The sequence below is a fragment of the Macaca nemestrina genome, chromosome 16 (assembly GCF_043159975.1).
Source record: "Macaca nemestrina isolate mMacNem1 chromosome 16, mMacNem.hap1, whole genome shotgun sequence".
Lineage (NCBI taxonomy): Eukaryota > Metazoa > Chordata > Mammalia > Primates > Cercopithecidae > Macaca > Macaca nemestrina.
In genome coordinates this window covers 74,458,824-74,482,703 of record NC_092140.1, presented here as the reverse complement: position 1 = coordinate 74,482,703, position 23,880 = coordinate 74,458,824, and the positions used below count along the sequence as shown (strand labels likewise).

The 23,880-nt window shown below is 43.5% G+C and overlaps 1 protein-coding gene across 4 annotated transcripts in view; it reads left to right on the top strand.

Annotated features, from left to right (window-relative positions):
* LOC105490765 (thrombospondin type 1 domain containing 1) overlaps positions 1 to 23,604 on the top strand; it is a 29,708-nt gene extending 6,104 nt beyond the window's left edge. For 3 of the 4 annotated variants that reach the window (XM_011756677.3, XM_011756678.3, XM_071081278.1), the window contains 3 exons: positions 1,955 to 2,920; positions 13,868 to 14,026; positions 21,983 to 23,604. In XM_011756677.3, the coding sequence (XP_011754979.1) occupies positions 1,955 to 2,920; positions 13,868 to 14,026; positions 21,983 to 23,361 (2,504 nt within the window). In that variant the 3' untranslated portion in view covers positions 23,362 to 23,604. The remainder of the gene's footprint in view (positions 1 to 1,954; positions 2,921 to 13,867; positions 14,027 to 21,982) is intronic. The other variant, XM_011756679.3, reaches the window with a different exon arrangement.
* Positions 23,605 to 23,880: the final 276 nt, after the last annotated feature.

Sequence of the window (23,880 nt, the reverse complement as noted above, 5' to 3'; positions counted from 1 at the left end):
TCCCTGTCATACACAATAGACTGCTTTTTTTTTTTTTTTTTTTTTTTTTTTTTAAGCCAGTCAAATTTAGTAGTTGGGGGTCATATACCAACTTTGGTGACACTATTGTTAGTAAGTTCTGATAACCTGCTACCATCGGACCAGCCTGCAATAGACTTTCATTAGTTAACTAAGTGGTGTATGCCTCTTATTCTTAAATGGACCACAGAACCATCCTGCCCCCTTCAGATCCAAATTAGTATGACTTTGTTCTCAGTCTTAAGTACTTCCTTGGGCTGTGGTAAGTGCTGGGGTCTCTTTACCCAGCAGTTCAAGAAAGGTACCAGGTTGGGTCTGAACCAGTATACAAGCTGCACCAGAATCAGCCACCTTCCTCAACTTTGAGTCATCTCTAAACAAAAGGGAATATCCCACAACTTGTTTTTGCTTAATTGGAGAAAAAAAGAACTTTATCCGATTATGGTTTTCAAACAAGTGATAATCAAGCATTCAAGTCATCCAAGTTTCATGTCTTTTATTTCATCTCATCTCAAATGAGAACTAGGTGAAATGCTGTGCTAATTAAAAACTCTTCTGTGTGCCAGGATATTCATGTGCTGATTCTAATAATCATTGATTGCTTATATATAAGGGTATTTTAAAGACTACCAGCCCAAACAAAAAAACACATGGGCCCCTTTGGACATATATATTCATGAGGCATATATAATAAGAAAAAAAATTCATATTTACACAAGTTGTTTTTCAAACCTAAAGGGAACTTCAGTCCCTTACATCTAGAACTGTTTCTTACCCTAGCCACGGGCCAGCTGACTGTTGCATTGCCAAATTCTGCCTCCTTTGATATGTATTTGGATAGGATTCAAAATAGAAACAAGGATTCTTGTGTGTCTGTTCTTTGCACTTTTCACTTAAGCTGCTCTGCTGGGTCTCTTTTTAAAAGATATGATTGATCCTAACAGAATGATACTTGAGAAGTAGTAGTCATCTGTCCTATCTAGGCAAATACAAGTTGCTGTAATGTCATTAAATTGCCAAGGACAAGCCTAGTTATTTCATAAATGTTCACCCTATCCCTTTGGTTATCCATGCAGAATAAAGTGTCAACATTTCTTATCCATCTAAATATGTCTGCCTCATACAACTGAGGACACTGATTCCTTTACTGGTAAAAATTCCCCAGTGCTTCTCTTGAATATCAGAAAATAATAACTTTGAAGTAAATTTAGGGTTTTACATTTAAAATAGTCCAGAACAATTTGTATTGTGTCATTTAGATCCAGCTTTCTCTTCACTGTATATCCATTTTCCCCAAATATCTAAACATCAGAATATGATTAACAATATGAGCTACTGGGTTTTTAATCCTAAAAATTATTATTCAAGCTGTATAGATTTTCATTGCAGATATATCACATTGTTGAATGTGGTGAATTCGGAGTATTTACCACTAATTATTTTAACATGACTATGAAAGATGAAGAAGGAACAGAATCACTTCAGAATGGAAAGAGCACAATGGCCAGCTTCCAGGATCTGTACTCAGTATCATTTTACATCGTCCCTGGCTCAGTTCTACCTTCTCTTGTCTAAAATGCTGTTTTCTGCTGGGTACAGTGGCTCATGTCTATAATCTTAGCAGTTTAGGAGTCTGAGGTGGAAGGATTGCTTGAGCCCAGCAGTTTGAGACCAATCTCTACAAAAAGAAAATTAGCTGGGTGTGGTGGCATGTGCCTGTAGTCCCAGCTACTCATGAGGGCGAGGTGGGAGGTCGCTTGAGCCCAAGAGGTTGGGAGTATAGCAGGCAGTGATTGTGCCACCGCACATTAGCCTCAGTGACAGAATGAGACCCTGTCTCAAAAAAAATTTTTTTTTAATTCTGTTTTCATCAATGTCACCAATAGTCCTTCTCAAATGCACCTTTTAAAAACCAATTCTGACCACTTTATTTCAGTTCTTGGAGAAGCTGAATATCTCCTCTTGAGAGAGCCAGGCCATGTAGCACTAAGCAACGACACAGTGTATGTGGATTTCCAGTATTTTGATGGTGCTAATGGGACACTGAGGAATGTATCTGTCCTGCTGTTGGAGGCCAACACCAATCAGACTGTAACTGCCAAATACCTCTTGACCAACCAGTCCCAGGGAACACTCAAGTTTGAGTGCTTCTATTTCAAGGAGGCTGGTGACTACTGGTTCACAATGATTCCAGAAGCAACAGACAACAGCACTCCATTCCCCTGGTGGGAGAAAAGTGCCTTTCTGAAGGTGGAATGGCCGGTCTTTCACGTTGACTTGAATAGGAGTGCCAAGGCAGCAGAAGGCACCTTCCAAGTGGGCCTATTTACCAGTCAACCACTGTGCCCATTTCCTGTGGACAAGCCCGACATTGTAGTGGATGTCATCTTCACCAACAGTCTTCCTGAGGCAAGAAGAAATTCAGGACAGCCACTGGAAATAAGAACCAGCAAAAGGACACAACTTGCTCAAGGTCAGTGGGTTGAGTTTGGCTGTGCACCCGTGGGGCCAGAAGCCTATGTCACCGTGGTGCTGAAGCTGCTTGGGCGAGACTCAGTCATTACCTCCACAGGACCCATTGACCTGGCCCAGAAATTTGGATACAAACTGGTGATGGTGCCAGAACTCACATGTGAGTCCGGGGTGGAGGTGATGGTGCTGCCTCCACCATGCACCTTCGTCCAAGGAGTGGTCACTGTCTTCAAGGAGGCACCCAGATCCCCTGGGAAGAGGATCATTCACTTGGCTGAAAACAGCCTGCCCTTGGGAGAGAGGAGGACAATTTTTAACTGTACTTTGTTTGACATGGGGAAGAATAAGTACTGCTTTGACTTTGGCATTTCAAGCAGAAGCCATTTTTCTGCAAAGGAGAAGGAGTGCATGCTGATTCGGAGAAATTTAGGTTTGTATTGAGATTTTTTAACATTTTAAATCAAATCCTTCATGTAATCAAAATTATTTAGAATTTAGGTGAACTTTACGTGACTTGTACCATCATTTTTATGGTTCATGCCTTACAATGTACCAACTGGCATTATCACCCTTAGCTGAAAAAGTAAGAATACTGGTAAACCTACTTAATGTCTTTTACATCTCGTTTCCCCATCAGTAAAACAGGGGCAATACAAGTACATACTTCAGAGTCATGGAGATTGAACGAAATCAACATGTAACACTCAGGATAGTGCCTGGCATTTAGGAAGTGGTGAATAAACATTACATTACATTTTAAAAATCCCATTATTAAATCATATGGTAAGTTCATGGCAGAGATTATTGGAATTCAAAGCCAAATCCCAAATTAGCAACTTCTGTCTTCCTCTTAAGTCCTCTTAAGTCTCTTCTCTCTTAAGTCATTCATTATAGGAATGTGGCCTTTTTAGTGAGAAATCAAAGCAAGATTTCTAAAAATGTATTGGGATTCTGTATTCTTTGTGTAATGCCCTACCTAATCATGAAGAAATGGGGTTATGACAATTCCATTAATTCCCTATGCTGCTCTTTGCATTTCTTTCCCTTTTCTTGGGGGAAAGTCTGGTCTTAGCAAGCAGTTTAATTTGGCAGAAATGGTCTCGTTTGCTTTTTATCTTTATCCCTGGTAAGCCCAGTGTCCCTTGACTGCACGAGCCTGATTGTAACCCCCACTGTTCCTTTTTGCAAATTTACCCACTTCGTCTCCTTAAGACCCTTTCCTTTGGCTTTCTCCTCCACCACTGGCCACTTCCCTCCTTGCACTTCTTTTCTATCCAGCGTAGATTCCATGTCTCATCCCTTTAACCACCCTCCTGCCAATATCCTAAACTCCTTAGCCTCTCCTTTCGATACACTTACCAGGACACACCCCAGCTCTGCATGTATCCAGCCATCTGCCAGCCACCCACTGCACCCAAGTTGCTAAGGCTGAGTGACAAGGTTACATCATGGTGGCCTGATGCCACCATGGGTGGATCATGCTTTCACCCTTGGCAGGGCCTGCGTACTGCTCAGCATGTCACCCAGACCAGGTCTTGCTCCTGTTCTACACAACAGTCCTTTCAGACCTCCTCCACTCCCCTCAGACCTTAACCCCTGCCCACTGATTAACTCTCAGAGTTGATTTGCCAACTACCATACAGAGCAGCTGGAAGCCATTAAGTGAGAACTCCACCCTCCCACCAAAAGATCTGTATACCTGTAGATGTCAGACCCATCCTCTCACCCCATCCTCTCCCCTGCTTTCCTGCCGCCATGGAAGAAGTGTTATTCCTTCCCTCCACTGTGGATCTCAGCCCCTCTGCTCATTTCAGGAACCTTCTGTTAGTCATTATCCCCTCTCTCTCCCATCCTTAACTGTCCTTCCTTTACAGACTCATTCTCATCAGTTTTGAAATGTACTTATTTCTCTTCTCCCAAAACAAACCATCCCGACCCCATGTCCTCCCCAGACATCACCCTCTTTCTTCTTCCTTCAGTAGCCCAAAAACTGCTTGAAAAATTTGTCTGTGCTTGAGAGTTCTTTTTTTTTTTTTTTCCTCCCATTCACTTTTCAACCTATTGCAAACTGGCTTCCATGCCCCAGTCCTCCCCTGAAATACTCTCACTGAAGCAGCCAGCAAATGAGGTACAGGACTCCAAATCCAGGGACACTTCAGCCAGCGTCTTCATTGACCTTGATTCTGTGACACCATACTCGCCCTGCTCACCTCCCCGCTCCCTGCTTGCTTCTTCACAGTCTCCTTGGCCTGACAGTTCCACTGTCTGTCAAGTGCTGGTTGTCTTTCATTTACTCTTCACACACTTGCCAGGTGATTAGCCTTGATGCTGATGGCTCCAGGTGGACGTCTCTTCCCTGCTCGTCCCCTGCATCCAGGCGCTGCATCCCTCGGATGTCTCCCTGGCACCTCAGAAGCAGCATTTCTGGACCAAGACTCATCATTGTACCCCCTAACCCTGCTTCTCAGTGTAGGACTTCACCAACCATCTTAGTGTTCAAACCAGAAGCCAGGAGCCTTCCTCTTCTTTACCTCCTATAAATGCTACATTACTGAGTCCTATGGCTTTGTCTCCTGAGTGTCTCAATCTCTCCACTTCTCTTCAGTTCCACTGGCACCACTTGGGTTAAATCTCCATTACTCCTAGCCTAGGCTCAGAACAGATTCCTAATCGGTTTCCATCTGTCCACTTGCTTCTCTCACTGCGGCCAAAAGGATTGTTTAAAATTCAGGTCAGCTGAGGCTATTCTCTTTCTTAAAACCTGTTATTTCACTAGGCATGAGGATGCAAATCCATAAAACCTTCCATGGTCAGGCTGCCCCCACATCCTCGCAGTCACCATATCCTCGCAGTCACCATCTCTGCACTGGGGCCCAGGACACCCTCCTCTCTCCTTCCCCTGGTTAACATTAACCCATCCTCCAAGTCTCCACTTGGGTTACTCTTCCATGACCTCAGGTTCAGTTCCTCTGCTGTAAGCTGGGGCAGCATCTTTTCGTTCTTCTTTGATGGCATTTATCACTTCTGCCATTGCTTGTTTAATGTCTTTCTCCCCCTATAAATCCTTTCTGCACAGCAGATGGGAGAAGCTCACTTGGTGGCAAAACCTGACTCGTGCTGCTCTGAAGCTTTTTATGGTCTTTATTTGGCCCACTTAGTATGCCTGGCACATTCAGAGGTGCTCAATGCTTATTAAGTGAAAATTGAACTCAGATTTGGCTAGTCTCAACTAGGTATTAGGAGAAAAACAATTAGGTTGAACGAATTTACTCATCTAAGATATATATATATATATATATTTTTGTTTGTTTGTTTGTTTGTTTGTTTGTTTTTTCCGAGGCAGAGTCTTGCTCTGTCGCCCAGGCTGGAGTGCAGTGGCACGATCTTGGCTCTCTGCAGACTCCACCTCCCAGGTTCAAGTGATTTTCCTGCCACAGTCTCCCGAGTAGCTGGGATTACAGATGTGCACCACCACGCCTGGCTAAGTTTTGTATTTTTAGTAGAGATGGGGTTTCGCCATGTTGGCTGTCCTCAGGTGATCCACCTGCCTTGGCCTCCCAAAGTTCTGGGATTACAGGCATGAGCCACCATGCCTGGCCCAATATTCTTGCCTTTTCAAAAGAAATTATTCGTGGGGGAAAAAAATCTCACTGAATTTAGCAGAAATGAATCAAGGGAAATCAAGAAATTGGGGTCATTTAATTAAGGTCACATGGGGGCAGGAGGTTCACCTTGGTGGCTTCCATTCCATGTCTAAAGGCTGGAGTTTTTCCCACAGCAGCAGCAGCAGGAAGACGCTGGAAAAGGGCAGAACGGGAGTGGTTCTCTGTGTGTCCAGGTGGAGGGTAGTCAGGGGCTCCCTGTGGGGCTGCCTCATGCAGCAACTGTGAGACACATCAGAACAGCAGGGCTGGGGCAGTAACTGGGAGAGCTAAACATGCCTGGAGACCCTGGCTCTTGGTGTGGCAGACCAGCTCTGACTCTGTTGGTCTGAGAAATTAAATTTACACTTGAGACAGGAACCTCAGTGACTTCCTGTGTTTTTAGTATATAAATTTATGACTGAACTGAGTTCTCCTTTTATTTTCTATCTCTGACCAGTAAAGAGTGTCTTTTTTGCCGAATGGTACCACTTAGGGACTCACCATGACTTGTGTGAGCCACTGACTCACACTGAATTTATTAGTTCCTTTTGAAAATAGAATAATTGTTTGTTTGTTTGTTTAAGACAGAGTCTCACTCTGTTGCCCAGGCTGTAGTACAGCGGCGCGATCTGGGCTCCTTGCAGCCTCCACCCCCTGGGTTCTAGCAATTCTCCTGCCTCAGCCTCCCAAGTAGATGGGACTACAGGTATGCACCACCATGCCCGGCTAATTTTTGTATTTTTAGTAGAGACAGGGTTTCACTATATTGGCCAGGATGGTCTCAATCTCTGTGTTTTATGTTTGTCTCTTCTTCCAAATATGTCTGAGGATCTTAGGATAATATGTAAATAACAATTGATAGCAAATACATAATGGATTTGGCAAAAATGACTATTTGTAATCTTTATTCCACTTAATGGGATAAATATTTACATAGTGATTCGCACCAGACACTGTTCTGTTTTATGGATATTAACCCATTTAGTCCTCATAACAAGTTTATGAGTTCAACTCATTACATTGTCAATTTTATAGGTGATGAAATGGAGGCACAGAAAGGTTAAGTAATTTGCCCAAGGTCAATGGTGTTTAAATAGAAGGGTCAGAACACAAATCCAGATAGAATAGCTTGAGAGTTTAATTTGACCACTATTCTGTGACTGCCTTCTATGCAAATTGACTGTCAATCCATGTATTAAACAGTACAAAGCTTTTAGATGGAAAAAAAAGCTTCTGTTTTTTCCTCCTTAACTTACTGTTTCATCTTGTGCCACCCATCTCTTGGAACACCCATAACCACTTGGGAGCCCACAGGCCCAAGCATAAGTATGATTTGTTCAATATAAGGAAGCCTTGTCTATGGAAAGAAAATCTGAACTGCTTATCCCAGCTGCTACTGCTCTTCCTACTGCTTATAGCTACTCCCTTATGTCTATAGAATTTTCTTATAATCATGATTTGTTTAGTTACCTTGGTTTCTTGAACAAAATGCCTTGCAGATGTGAATATTTCAAAGGCTGTATTCCTTCAGATAGTTTTATGGGTAGAAACAAACCTCCCTTTTCACATTGAAGACATATTTTGCTTATTCAAAACCCTCCATAATAGGCTGAAAGGCATTTAGCCTGGACAAACAGGTTTGTCATGTAGTGCGAGCACATGTATGGACATCTAAACAGGACAAACGAAACAGCCTTTCATTCATCAAGTGGGACTATTTGGAGTATTGGTCATTTTGCTCTTCATTTCTGACGTATGAACTACAGTTATCTAATGAGTTCCCATTTTGCCAAGTATTTTCCTCAAAGTTATTAGCAGAGATCTCAGGGATCAGAAGGAGTTACTTAAGACATTTACAAATATTTGCCTACTTAAATTTGTTCATTGTTTTGAGTGATTTCCTGTGTTTACTGTTTGATTAATTTGATTTAGAAATTGAGACATAAAAGCTTAGCTTAAATGTTCATTTTGTTTTACTGTTTGGTATCCTACATGCTATGATTTTACTTTCAAGGGAAAAGAACACAGCATTTTAAAATGAGATTTTTTTTGACATTAACATTTTTCCTTTTGGCTGGCTGCGGTGGCTCATGCCTATAATCCCAGAACTTTGAGAGGCCGAGGTGGGTGAATCACTTGGTCAGGAGATTGAGGACCATCCTGGCCAACATGGTGAAACCTCATCACTACCCAAAATACAAAAATTAGCCAGGCATGGTGGCACATGCCTGTAGTCCCAGCTACTCAGGAGCCTGAGGCAAGGGAATTGCTTGAACCTAGGAAGCAGAGGTTGCAGTGAGCCAAGATTGCACCATTGCACTCCAGCCTGGGCTACAGAGCAAGACATCATCTAAAAAAAAAAAAAATATATATATATATATATACACACACACACACACACACACACACACACACACACACAATTCTGGCAGGTATGGTGGTGCACTCCTATAAATCCCAGCACTCTGGGAGGCCAAGGCAAGTGGATTACTTGAGCTCAGGAGTTTGAGACCAGCCTGGGCAACACAGCAAAAACCCATCTCTACAAAAAATGCAAAAATTAGCCAGGGATAGTGCCATGCACCTGTAGTACCAGCTACTCAGGAGGCTGAGGTAGGAGGATCACCTGAGCCAGGGGAAGTCGAGACTTCAGTAAGCCATGATCACACCACTGCACTCCAGCCTTGGCAGCAGTGAGACATTGTCTCAAAAAAAAAAAAAAAAAAAAAAAGATTATTCTAAGTCCCCATCCAATCCCAAGATCTCTCAGATCCTGCCAACACTAGGCAGCAAAACACACTCTGCATAAAACACTCTCTTCATCCTTTATGGACAAAAACTTCTAATGCAGCCAAAGGTATACAAAGCACTACAAAACATAAAACGTGTAGGGCAGATGCATTCTCAGGTGAGCCAAGTGGTGCAATCTTTGGAGTGAGTAATGGAATATGAGTTCCATTTTATATGTGTGTATATATATATATAATTTTTTAATCAAAAAATACACTTTTTAAATCAAAACTGATTTTTTTTCTGATCCTCACTAGTGGAATTTTTATTTTTAGTTTGACAAATGACTTTATGTACTTAAATAAATTATATAAAGTAAAAGAGTTCAGAAGGAATAACAAAAGATTCTTAGCATGTGTAATTCTACCTTTTGTGGTCTTAAATATGAGCATGGAGAAGGATAAACTACATATTGATTTAATTTTCAATTTAGAATTTACAGTAGTAGGATTTCCAGTAGATTTTCCCAAAATAAATCACAATACTGTAACTCAGAGAGACTTTAATAGGAGATTCTCAAAGCTTTTCAAGCAAGGGGGCCTAGTATGGGAACAGCTCTGAAGCCTTGAAGACAAAGCCAGCTCGTTGTTATGCTGTATGAGGAGCTCCAGTGTGATCTTGGAGGCACAGAACCAACATTATGTTCACTTGGACCTCTAGATGGAACATAATTACAACACCTCAGTTGATGTTGGTCCAGGATACTGGTTTATAACCCTCCCACTCTTGTGAAAATCCTTTTAATTGCTCTAAAGAACTCATATTCCATTACTCACTCCAGATTGCACCACTTGGCTCACCTGAGAATGCATCTGCTCTACACGTTTTATGTTTTGTAGTGCTTTGTATACCTTTGACTGCATTAGAAGTTTCTGTCCATGAAGGATGAAGAGAGTGTTTTATGCAGAGTGTGTTTTGGTGCCTAGTGTTGGCAGGATCTGATAGAACTTGGGGTTGGATGGGTACTGATAGACAGGGGACTTGGAATAATTCTTTATTTTTTTATTTTATTTTATTTTTTTGAGACAATGTCTCACTCTGCTGCCAAGGCTGGAGTGCAGTTGTGTGATCATGGCTTACTGAAGCCTCGGCTTCCCCCAGCTCAGGTGATCCTCCTACCTCAGTCTCTCGAGTAGCTGGTACTATAGGTGCATGGCACTATCCCTGGCTAATTTTTGCATTTTTTGTAGAGATGGGTTTTTGCTGTGTTGCCCAGGCTGGTCTCAAAACTCCTGAGCTCAAGTGATCCACCTGCCTTGGCCTCCCAGAGTGCTGGGATTTACAGGAGTGTGCCACCATGCCTGCCAGAGTAATTATTTATAGGGAAATTACTCATTTATTCTGTCTGGCAGTGATTGCATATCTGCTTGGATGAGAAATTCACATGTATCAATCAATAATGGCTGGGAGGGTTTTGTGTGTATTTTGAAGCTCCGGTGTTAGGTACATCCTCGTTTGGGATTGAGGTTCCTTGCTGAACTGACCCTTTTATCACTATATAATGTTGCTCTTTATCCCTGGTAATATCCCTGGTTCTGCAATCTATTTTGTTTGATATTAATGTAGTTACTCTAGTTTTCTTTTGATTAATGTTCATAAGGCATATCTTCCGTCTTTTTACTTTTAACATATATATGTCTTTATATGTAAAGTGGGCTTTAAAAAAAAAGTTGGATCATGCTTTTTTATCTAATCTGACAATCTATGTCTTTTAACTTAGTGTTTAGTTTTATCATTATATGGTTGGATTAAGATCTACTATTTTGCTGGATTTATATTTGTTACATCCATTCTGTTTTTTCCTTTTTTTTTTTTCTGCCTTACTTTAGGTTAATTGAATATTTTAATGGTTTAACTACACTATTGGTTTATTGTTTATACCTTAAAAATGTATTTAGTGGGCTGGGCGCCATGGTTCACACCTGTAATCCCAGCACTTTGGGAGGCCGAGGCAGGCAGATCACTTGAGATCAGGAGTTCAAGCCCAACCTGGCCAACATGGTGAAACCCTGTCTCTACTAAAAATACAAAAACTTAGCTGGGCATCGTGATGCACACCTGTAATCCCAGCTACTTGGGAGGCTGAGGCATGAGAATCTCTTGAACCTGGGAGACAGAGGTTGCAGTGAGCTGAGATCACGCCATTGCACTCCAGCCTGGGCAACAAAGCAAGACTCTGTCTCAAAAAAAAAAAAAATTGTATTTAGTGGTTGTCCTAGAGTTTATAATATATATCTTTACTCTCAGTCTACCTCCAGCTATTATATTGCTTCACATGTAGTATAAGGACTTTTGAACAATACACTCCCAATTCACTCCTCCCATTCTTTGTGTGATCATTACCATAATTTTACTTTACATATACTATTAAACACTTAATATAGCCAGGCATGGTGGCTCATGCCTGTAATCCCAGCACTTTGGGAGGCCGAGGTGGGCAGATCACCTGAGGTCGGGAGTTCAAGACCAGCCTGACGAACATGGAGAAACCCCGTCTCTACTGAAAATACCAAAAATTAGCTGGATGGGTGGTGCATGCCTGTAATTCCAGCTACTCGGGAGGCTGAGGTAGGAGAATTGCTTGAACCCCGGGGGTGGAGGTTGCAGTGAGCCAAGATCGTACCATTACACTTCAGCTTGGGCAATAAGAGTGAAACTGTCTCAAAAACAAAAACAAAAAAACAAACAATACATTGCCACTATTTTGTTTTAGGCTATCAATGATATTTTAGAGCATTTAAAAGTGAGAAAAATGATTTTTACCTTTATATATACCATTATCAGCACTCTTCATTTCTTTATATAAATGCAGATTTTTGTCTGTTAATATTTTCTTTCTGCCCAAAGGATTTCTTTGAACATTTCTTGTATTGAAGGACTGCTGGTAATACGTGATCTCCATTTTTTTTCTGGAAAAGTCTTTCTCCTTTATTTTTGAAATATATATACATATAATATACATATATATGTATTTTTTTACTGGGGTGGTAGTTTTTTCTTTCAGTACTTTAGAGATGACATTCTATTTTCTGGCTTGGATAATTTTGTCAAGAAGTCAGCTATAATTCTTATTGTCATTCTTCTCTGGTGGTGTATTCTCCTACCCTTCAGCCACAGCCTTCAAACTTTTTGGTTTGGTTTTGGTTTTCAGCAGTTTGGGTACAGTATTGCTTTTTGTATTTATCCTGCTTGGTGTTTTCTGAGCATCTTGGATATGTGGTTTCGGGTCTTTCATTAACTTTGGAGAGTTCTTGGACGTATTTATCGTGTCCTATCTTCTCCTGCTGGTATTCCAATTACATGTATGGGACTTAGGTCTTCTATTGTTTTATTTACTCTTTTTTTCCTCTTTGTGTTTTTTAGTTTGGGACATTTCTATTTACCTGTATTCATATTTACTGTTTCTTTCCTCAGCTGTGTGTCAAGTCTATTGATGAGCCTTCTTCATCTGTGTTACCATATTTTAAAATTCTAGTATTTCCATTTGACTTTTTAGTTTCCAACAGTCTGATGAAATTTTCCATCTGTTTATGCATCTTGTTCAACTTTTCCACTAAAGTATTTGGCATATTTATCATAACTACTTTAAATTATCTCTCTGAGAGTTTTAATATCTGGGTCAGATCTGAATCTGGTTATCTTGATTACTTTGTCTCTTAATAGTTTTACGGTTTTTTTTTTCCTTGCTTTTTGTGCCTAATAATTTTGAGTTGAAAGTTGGACACCTTGTTTGAAAAACTATAGACATGGAAGTATTTATGCCTGGAAATGATCATACCTCTGTTTTTGCTAGGCCTTTAGTTTGGTATTGGGTTAATAGAGTAAAGAATTGAATTATGGGTTTTTACCATTGTTATGGCTACCCTCAGTGCTTACCACATTTGAAATTCTTCTAGTGTTACTTAGTGTTTAGGGAAGGCATTGCATGACTATAGGGGTTTTCTCCATGCTTCTGTCCCACCCTCAGCTTTAGGTGTGAACCTGCACATCAGAGAGGCTTTCTTCTTTTGCTATGCCTCTTCCCCAGAAGTCGACTGTTGTTACTTGATACTTGGCACTTGCTAGCCTGGAGTAGAGGGAGGGCATTCCCTTGTACTAGTTCAGCCTCAGTCTTAGGCAAGTGCTGTGTTCCTAAGTTTCTGGAATGGGACCTTCTTGATGATCCCGCCCCTCCCCAGTAGTAGAAGATCTCTAATAGTGTGGGTCCACGATAGTTTTGGCTCTTCCCCAAGGGTGAAGGAGTTTCTTTTTCCATTCTCTAGAAGCAGTTGATATCAACTGGTACTCTTAGGATAATAGGGTTTGAGGCCTTTCCCCAAGTGGTTGAAGCTTTTATTCAGTAGAGGAAATGGAGAGAGGACAGGTGAGGCTCTGTGTCTTTTCCACAGTGCTTCCCCTTCCCTCCTTGGGCCTCCACCACGAGGGAGGCTTTGTCTGGTCTTGCACCTGCCCCAGTGCTTCCTGTATTTGATGAGATCCGTGGAGAAGAGTCTGCAAGTGGGTATAAATTCTGCTTGTGTATGTGAGTCATAGGGGTTCTATATTCTGTGCTAGCCCACTAGGCTTTTGGCAGTTCATTACATTTTTAGGTGAACTTTTCTCACCACCTTGTATGCAGCCTGGTGTCTGCCCCTGGTAAACAAGAGTTGCATCTCATTTTTCCTTGGAGGATCCTATCTTTCCTTATATTGCAGGATAGTTAAGTTGTCCTGCAACCTCAGCTCTTTTTTGGGTTCTGGAAAGGTTAAGACTTTATAAATTATATAGCTTTTCTTTGTTTTAAAGTTAGGAGCAACACTTTTCAGCTTTCTTCATCTCTGGGAACACTTCAACTTACAGACTTTTCAAGACCTGAGATTTGAGTTTTGCTGTTTCATTTGGGTGCAGTTAAATACTGATTCTCAAATGAACTAGCATTAAAAGCATAACTTATATCCTTGCAGAAACTTGGGGAGTGTGGCAGCCGTGGAGCCAGTGTAGTGCCACATGTGGGGATGGTGTCAGAGAGCGTCGCCGAGTGTGTCTCACTTCCTTCCCCTCCAGACCCGGCTGCCCTGGAATGTCCTTGGAGACCTCCCTGTGTTCCCTGGAGGAGTGTGCTGGTAGGTATTCTTGCTTCCTTCAGGAGTCTCTCCTCAGAGCCTTCATCAGAAGGAATATTGAATCCGGGCTGCCTGAGAGTTACCAGTCTGAGATCAGGAGTAGACTCATTAACGCTCTGTGATTGCTGTTGGTTGTACTAACACTGTATTTGTTAGTGTATCTAAGACTGGGAATAGCTAGGAGAGTAGCTTACCAGTGAGATAATGGGATTTACCACTGTAGAAGATAAGGAAATGATAAGGAAATATTAAGTATTCAGACATATTAAATAATTTCTAAAAATGCAAACAATGGGGAAGGGATCATTTCTTCATAAGATTTTTGTTTTTTTCTCCCTCTGTTTCTCTCCACCAAAACTGTGGAAAAACAGTTTTCCTTTTCTCCCTATCAACCCAGAAAAGCCAGGGGACCACATAGACCATTATTTGTCAAAATGGGGCAAGACTCCCCGTCCTATCCCCTGAGTGGCCTAAGTTATTCCTTACTGCCCCTACCCAGAGGGACTTTTTTATTTTATTTTATTTTTTTGAGATGGAGTCTCGCTTTGTTACTCAGGCTGGAGTGCAGTGGTGCGATCTCGGCTCACTGCAAGCTCTGCCTCCTGGGTTCACGCCATTCTCCTGCCTCAGCCTCCCAAGTAGCTGGGACTACAGGTGTCCACCACCATGCCCGGCTAATTTTTTGTATGTTTAGTAGAGACAGGGTTTCACCATGTTAGCCAGGGCGGTCTTGGTCTCCTGACCTCGTGATCTGCCCACCTCTGCCTCCCAAAGTGCTGGCTGGGATTACAGGTATGAGCCACCGTGCCCAGCCCCAGAGGGACATTTCTTCCTGCTGTCATCTGGGGACTGGCCTTTCCTGCATCTTCTAAGTGTCTTCAAGGTACATACTAGTAGCTGGTCATTGAGTGTTTGATGTAAATAGTCTATAGATATGTTGCTCATGTGGCTTTAGGTTTGCCCCCAACTTATGGAGCTAAATCCTTTTCATTTACCACGAGTTACACACTGAATAGTCCTTGCTTTTTCCACACACCATCCCGCCCCCTGACAGACAATCCACATTTAGTTGGCCAGCCTCTGCTCTGCTCCGCTCCTGACTCTTAGATAAACTCCTTGGCACAAGGACTTTATCTTGTCCTTCTTGTACTCTCCAATTCCAGGTTAAAAGACCATATTAGTTCCTTGTTTCTTTGGGATATGGAGGAGTTATGTGCTTTTCTGTGTTTGGATCTCAGAGTACCTTTTAGCCCAAACCACAGGCACCTGGCAACATGTCAGCCAGCGTCCCCACCTGTGGCCTTAGAAAATCCTTCTTGCTGTATCATTTTTCCAGCCAGTATCATAGGCCTTGTTCCCTTCATTCCAGCATTTTTAGGACATTTTTCTTTCTCCTAATTTTTTTTTTTTTTCTTATTGTAGCTTCCTCTTCTCCTAGCCCTCCATCTGCCTGTCTTTCATGGGCCCCACCCTGAATCCATTATTTCTTCAGTGATAAACTGTTTTCTAAGGCTCTCTTCTCTATCTGCTCTTTTCTTTATAAGTTTTCTTCACTTTCCACAGCACCTTCCTTGTGTATAACTTCCCTCAAATACACCTTATCCTCTCAATTCTGGGATGGGGTCATGTGTTCAGACATTTCATATCTGAGTTCCGTAACACTCAGATGAATTTAAACTCAGTGGCCACTGGTGACTACTATTCTTTTATATGTGACAATATTTATTTATTGTTATTACCATTAATTCGTTATGTGACAACACTTAAAATACATTATCTCATTTAAGGCTCACAGTAATTCCACAAAGTAGGTATCATTATGCTGGGCTCAGATCTCTTGAGAGCTTACTGTCTGCCAGGCATTTTTCTAAGGACCTTGCACACATAACGTAGGCATATTCTTATCTCCACAGTGCAGATGAGGACCCTGTGGGATAGAGAGGATGGGTGGCCTGTCCAAGATCATTAAGCTAGAAAGTGGGGGCATTGAATTTGACTCCTTGCTAAGCTACCTATCTTGAATACCTTGCCTTTATATACAGGCCAATCTGGCTTTCTAAAAGAAGCATCAACAATCTGGAATTAACAATCATTTTTCCAAAATGTGATGTGATATTATGTCATATTCTGGCATCTTAATTCTTTTTTTTTTTTTTTTTCAGATGGAGTTTCGCTCTTGTTGCCCAGGCTGGGGTGCAGTGGCGCGATCTTGGCTTACCACAACCTCTGCCTCCCGGGTTCAAGCGATTCTCCTGCCTCAGCCTCTGGCATGTGCCACCACACCCGGTTAATTTTTGTATTTTCAGTAGAGACGGGGTTTCTCCATGTTGGTCAGGCTGGTCTTGAACTCCCGACCTCAGGTGAGCCACCTGCCTCGGCCTCCCAAAGTGCTGAGATTACAGGTGTGAGCCACTACGCCCAGCCAGCATCTTAATTCTTTAATACTGACTAGGAACTGGAAATTTGTGCATTATAAGTTAGCAAGAAGGCTAAGCCCTATAGACTCGCCTGCTCTACTGTAAGTGGTCCTCAGATATTGCTTACGTGGATAAAAATGATCATGTCTTCCAAGTGTTCTCTTTGTCCTAGTCAACCTATTTTCAATCTTTGGAAATGTAAAGATCCATTCACAGGCTGCATAGCATCAACACATCTCCTTTACTTCAGGTGAAAGAGGAAAAACTAGAGATAGAGATGGGCGAGGCCAGCAGCTTTTGGGCTTTTCTGCAGCTGTGATTTTAAAGGAAGCCAGCCAGAGTAAAAAGATAACAGAGTCAAGTGAAGAAGTTCATGGTGTGTAATAGCAATGCTGCTACCCACTGTCATGAGCAGCCACTGCAGGTGAAGGAAGTGATACATCAGGGAACAAGTCTTTCATCATTCAACTGTTTTCACTTGTTTAGGAGTTCAGAAGTTGGTTTGGCTTTAAAAGAATGTTCTTATGCCAAGGTCTGAATGTAGTTCTACATTATATGATCTATCTTGTTCAACAAGAGAGTAGCATAATTATATTACTGTTGCACCGATGTTCCATCTGGTGGAATACTGATCATTTTACTATTGCCTTTTTAATAATGAAGGAATGAATCAATCAGTTAAACCAGTGTTTATTGAGCACTATGCAAGTTACTGTGACTGTGGTTGGGAATGTATTGATAAGACTGTCTTGAAGGGGCTTATAGTAGCTCAAAAGGCACATAAACAGGCTTAATACTCAGTACAATATTAAGGGCCTGCAATGAAAAATGTACCCATAGCTTGCTATAGAAGCTTTCAGTAGTGATAATCCAAGCCCAAAACATCTCCAGTCTTGGAGGAGGTGATCCTTTTTTTTTTTTTTTTAAAGCAGAGTCTTGCTCTGTTGCCCAGGCTGGAGTGCAGTGGCATGATCTCAACTCACTGCAACCTCTGCCTCCTGGGTTCAAGGGATTCTACTGCCTCTGCCTCCCAAGTAGCTGGGACTACAGGTGCGCACCACCACAACTGGCTAATTTTTTGTATTTTTAGTAGAGATGAGGCTTCACCATGTTGGCCAGGCTGGTCTCGAACTCCTGGCCTCAAGTGATCCACCCACTTCGGCCTCCTTAAGTGCTGGGATTACAGGCGTAAGCCACCACACCCAACCAAGGAGGTGATATTTGAGCTGAAGTTTGGAAGCTGAGGTGTCCCCCAGGTGAAGGAGGTGAAAATGGGAGTTTTAGCAAAGGGAGCAATGAATGAAGGCATGGAAGATGGCACATTAAGAGACCTGGAAAACTGAAAGTAGTTTAGTGTGGCTGGATGATAGTGTGCCAGGAAGGGGTGGGAGACATGAGGCCAGCCAAGCAAACAGGATTCATATCCTGAGGGGTCTTGAAGGTTGGGACCTGTGTTTTCATGGTATCTCTATCTGGCTGTAGCAAGGAGTATAAATCAGAAGGTTAGGCATGGCAGCAGATGTACCTGTTAAGAAAAAATTTTCAGGAACCTATTTGCAAAATGAAGTGCCAGCAATGGTGATGGAGGGAGAGGAGAATTCAGACTCTGTATGTGGCAAATGGTGGAGAGGGAGCATGAAGGATAAAACCCAGGATTTTAGTACTGGCAACTGTGTGAACTGTGATTCCATTCCTTTAAGATCAGATATATCAGAGGAAGCACAAGTTGTAGGGGAAGATGGTGAGTCTTGGGCATTTTGAGATGGAGGTGGTGGGACAGCCAATGGAGACAGTAGAGCTAGTGGAGTCAGGAATGGACTGTAGCTCTCCTTGGATCTAAAATTCATGCTCTTCTCTCTAAATTACATAAGTGAATGTTCTCATTGAAACCAAAAGGGAGAGAGAGAGAGTTGCAAGAGCTATATAACAGTAGCCAATGCTGCAGAACGAACTCCTTTGAATTTGACTATTGGGAGGTCATTCATAACCTTGGTGGGAGCTGTTTAATTGGAATCTTGGGGATAGGTTGCAGGAGACAGAGGTGATGTAAGAGCAGTAAGCAAATGCGGACCCCTCTTTTCAGTAAGCATGGCTGAGAAGACAAGGAAACAAGGTATGTCTGAGAGTGTGAGAAGGTTGGAGAAGGGTCTTTTTAAAGTGCAAAGAGCTTGAGTATGTTTGTGTGCTGAGGAAGTGGAGCTACATAGAAGAGCAGCTGGAGATAATTGCTGCAGAGGGATGATGCCCCTGGATGAAGGAGGCCTAGAGAGCATTTGCTTGTGGCCTCACCTTTTATAGGAGGACAGTTCTCCCACTGATTATGTGGAAAAAAGGTAAATAGAGGTGTGGCTGCTAGTAAGTTTATGGGACAGAGGAGGATCACAGAAAAAGCTGGGCATGTACTTGCCTGATGGCTTCTATATTGTGTGTGTGTGACCTATTAAGAGTGTTAAGGAAGTGGATTGGATAGGGGGCTTAAGGAAGTGGTGACATTGGAAGCAGGTGTTGTAGGGGACCTATGGAAGGACCCATGGGCAGCTGAGGTTGGGTGCTGTGACTATGTGGGGGCACTGACCTACATGGTTGTGTTATTTTCTCCACCAGTGCAGCAGCTAGGAATTCATGTGTCTGAGATTCACATGTCTAGGGTCAGACTTCTGCTGTAGAGCAGTATTAGAGGTCAAGAGAGTTGAGGTTGTTGGAAGGAAAATGGTTTCAGTCATGGATCATGGTTGTAATTTGGTTAGGGGGAGAAGTGAGGTTAGGAAGTGTCTGGCAGATGGGAGAAAATGGAGGGCTGGAGAATCAGAAGTCTTAATGTAGTAATAGTGAGTGAGAGTAGTGAACACAGCTAGAGAGTGGGTTGAGCAGTTTAAGATTTTAGAAGAGGAGCCGACGGTGGGAAGTTACTATATGTTGGATGGACCTGAAGTCACCTGGATGGTCCTAGCTCTGGCATAGTGAGGGAGACTGGGACCCAGGTGCTAGAGTGACTGATGGCTAGCAGGAGGTTGGAAGATGATGGTGTTGAGAGAGGAGTAGAATGGTGGTTGGCAAGGATGGCATGGGCATCAAAGGAATGGAAGTTTTCTATGGAGGTAAAAGAGCACAGGTTGGAAACAGCAATAGGAATGAGCTTGGGGAGCACACTCTGCTTCTGGCCCTGTTTACTTATAAAGTATGTGTAATCCCAGCACTTTGGGAGGCTGAGGTCGGCGGATCATGAGGTCAGCAGATCGAGACCATCCTGGCTAACATGGTGAAACTCCATCTCCACTAAAAACACAAAAAAATTAGCCGGCTGTGGTGGCAGGCGCCTATATTCCCAGCTACTCAGGAGGCTGAGGCAGGAGAATGGCGTGAACCTGGGAGGCGGAGCTTGCAGTGAGCCGAGATCGCACCACTGCACTCCAGCCTGGGTGGCAGAGCGAGACTCCATCTCAAAAAAGAAAAAAAAAGAAAGAAAGAAAGAAAGTATGTGTGACAGCTTCCACTGAGAGGGTTGGGGGAAACCATGCCCTGCAGGGTAGCCTGGTTTCAGTTGGGACAAGGAGGTGAAGGCGGTGTTTTGTGGAGCAGTTAGGGATGTTGAGGAATTTGTAATCAGCTGTCCCTTAGGGGACAGTACAAAGAGTGGGCAGTGGGAGGACGGGTGGAGAAGATGAAGCACAGAGCTGGTGGTGGTGATACAACCATGGGAATAAAGCCATAGGACCGGTGACCAAAGGGGAAAGAGTGGGGAGGTCTGATGGCATTAGCTGGTCTCAGGTTTCCAGGTGTTTCAGTGGCAGCACAGGTGGAGGCTCCAGGTGGTGCCTGCATTTTGATGAAACATTTTGATGACTGTGGGACACACCAGTTTGAGCAGAGAAAAAGAAGAAAAGTACCCCTCACAATGGAAGGTAGGAAGGGGAGTGGATAGTTGAAAATAGAAGAGTGAGAATACAGAGGATTTAACACTTAGGAAAGACAAGTTTCTGGATAATAGAAGGGGGAAATGAGTTGTATTATATATTGCCAAGTCTTACTTTCATCAGTTAATTTCCCTTAAGATGTGCATATGTAGGTACCTAAATGTGGCCTACCTAAATCATTTTGCATTTCACATTTTATACTTGGTATTTTCTGATGTGCCTCTCAGAGGTACATTTAACAATAGGTACCACATTTACATTATCCTAAGTGAACACTGATTTTTACCTTGAAAATTTCTGGTCACGTGTGGTGGCTCACACCTGTAATCCCAGCACTTTGGGAGGCCGAAGCGGGCGGATCACGAGGTCTGGAGTTCTAGACCATCCTGGCCAACATGGTGAAACCCTGTCTCTACTAAAAACAAAAACGTGAGCTGGGCGTGGTGGCACGCACCTGTAGTTCCAGCTACTTCGGAGGTTTGAGGCAGGAGAGGCAGGCTGAGGGAGGCTTGAACCGCAGAGGTGGAGGTTGTTTCAGTGAGCCAAGATCACGCCACTGCACTCCATCCTGGGCGACAGAGTGAGACTCCGTCTCACAAAAAAAATAAAATAAAATAAATAAGAAAAAAAGAAAATTTCTACATGCTATTTCTGTGTGGAAACTTGGAGGCCAATTCCAGCAGGAGCTGGTGAGCATGGGAGTCACCTTGATTATGGCTTACCAGGTCACCTTGCTTCGGTTGCTCTCTGTTTTTTTTTTTTTTTTTTGAGACGGAGTCTCGCTCTGTCACCCAGGCTGGAGTGCAGTGGCCGGACCTCAGCTCACTGCAAGCTCCGTCTCCCGGGTTTACGCCATTCTCCTGCCTCAGCCTCCCGAGTAGCTGGGACTACAAGCGCCCGCCACCTCGCCCGGCTAGTTTTTTGTATTTTTTAGTAGAGACGGGGTTTCACCGTGTTAGCCAGGATGGTCTCGATCTCCTGACCTCGTGATCCGCCCGTCTCGGCCTCCCAAAGTGCTGGGATTACAGGCTTGAGCCACCGCGCCCGGCATGCTCTCTGTTTTTGCAGTGTTTCCCCTTTGGTGATGTTGTTTGGCTTCAGCTGCCGGCAGAAATCCATATGTAAGACCAGAAATCCCAGTCCTTGTTTATTTTCCGTCATTCCTTAACTGCTAGATAATTAGAGTGAGTGACTCAGAGACCTTAAAACCGTGCAGAGCAAACAATACTAGAAATACGTATTTGGGCCGAGCGCAGTGGCTCACACCTGTAATCCCAGCACTTTGGGAGGCCAAGACAGGTGGATCACAAGTCAGGAGTTCAAGACCAGCCTGACCAATATGGTGAAACCCCAGCTCTACTAAAAATACAAAAAAATTAGCCAGGCTTGGTGGCACGTGCCTGTAATCCCAGCTACTTGGGAGGCTGAGGCAGGAGAATTGTTTGAGCCCGAGAAGCGGAGGTTGCAATGAGCCGAGATCACACCACTGCACTCCAGCTTGGGTAACAGAGCAAGACTCTGTCTCAAAAAAAAAAAAAAAAAAAAGAAAAAGAAAAAGTAAAAATACATCTGTTCCTTTGTGTTTTTTTTGTTGTTGTTGTTGTTGTTGTTTGTCTGTTTTGCAGTTTTCCAGCCATCCAGCCCATCTCCTCTTCAGCCCCAGGGTCCAGTGAAGTCCAACAACATCGTGACTGTCACTGGTATATCCTTGTGCTTGTTCATCATCATTGCCACCGTGCTCATCACTCTGTGGAGGAGGTTCGGCCGCCCCCCCAAGTGCAGCACCCCTGCTCGACACAACTCCATCCACTCCCCCGGCTTCCGGAAGAACTCGGACGAGGAGAATATCTGTGAGCTGAGCGAGCAGCGTGGGAGCTTCTCAGATGGGGGAGACGGGCCCACAGGGAGTCCAGGGGACACGGGCATCCCTCTGACCTACAGACGGAGCGGGCCAGTGCCTCCCGAGGACGATGTCTCTGGCAGCGAGAGCTTCCAGTCCAACGCCCAGAAGATAATCCCACCTCTGTTCAGCTACCGCCTTGCCCAGCAGCAATTAAAGGAGATGAAAAAGAAAGGTCTGACGGAAACCACCAAAGTGTATCACGTGTCTCAGAGTCCCCTGACAGACACCGCCATTGATGCGGCTGCCAGCCCTCCCTTAGATTTGGAAAGCCCGGAAGAAGCTGCAGCAAACAAGTTCCGGATCAAATCCCCATTTCCGGAGCAGCCTGCCGTCAGCGCCGGGGAAAGGCCTCCCTCCAGACTGGATTTAAGTGTGACTCAGGCCAGTTGTGCCATAAGCCCCAGCCAGACTCTGATTCGCAAGTCACAGGCAAGGCACGTGGGCAGCAGAGGGGGCCCATCCGAGAGGAGCCATGCCAGGAACGCCCATTTCAGGAGGACAGCGAGTTTCCATGAAGCCAGGCAGGCCCGGCCGTTCAGAGAGAGGAGCATGTCCACTCTGACTCCACGGCAGGCCCCCGCCTACAGCTCTAGGACGCGGACCGGGGAGCAGGCAGAGGACAGATTTAGGCCTCAGAGTCGAGGCGCCCACCTGTTTCCTGAAAAACCGGAGCATTTCCAGGGGGCAAGTGGAACCTGTGGTCCATTAAACCCTCTCCCTAAATCCTACACTTTGGGGCAGCCCTTGAGGAAACCAGACCTTGGGGATCGCCAGGCAGGATTAGTGGCAGGAATTGAGAGAACAGAGCCCCACAGAGCTCGTAGGGGACCGTCCCCCAGTCACAAGAGTGTCTCAAGGAAGCAGTCTTCTCCCACATCCCCCAAAGATAGCTACCAGAGGGTCAGTCCTCTGAGCCCTTCTCAGTGTAGAAAAGACAAGTGTCAAAGCTTCCCCACTCACCCTGAGTTTGCCTTCTATGACAATACATCATTTGGCCTCACTGAGGCTGAGCAGAGGATGCTGGACCTCCCAGGATATTTTGGGTCAAATGAAGAGGACGAAACAACAAGTACACTTAGCATGGAGAAGCTGGTGATCTAGACTGAGAATAAGCCTGAGCTTTACACAGCTGGGGTCTGCTACTCGTGTTTTGTAGACTTTTGTGTAACTATTTGTACCATGGGACAGAATGTGAGGAGGAAGTAACACACACACAGGAGAATGTGTGTGTATGCATGTGTTTGAATTCACAAGAAAGAAATTATTTATCTTGAGCTTTTTCCTTTGTTATTCAATTTCTATGGATTGATTACTAATAATCATAATAAAATATAAACAATTTTATTTTGGGGGGGCTTGGTCTGTCATGTGGCTATGAAGGATAAGATGTGACTTTTGAGTAGAACATGGTCTGAACATTGCATTGGCAGTTTCCATCCTGAAGCAGAAATCTGGAACCTCAGCTAAAAAGGGGTGGAGCAAAGTTAACTTGGTGTCATAACTCTGAATTGCAATTTATTAAGTTATAAATACATTAAGAATTTGACTCCTACAATGGTAGCATCAAACAGGTTTCATATTTGTCTGATTAAGTTAGTTACGACCATTAGACTGCTGAGC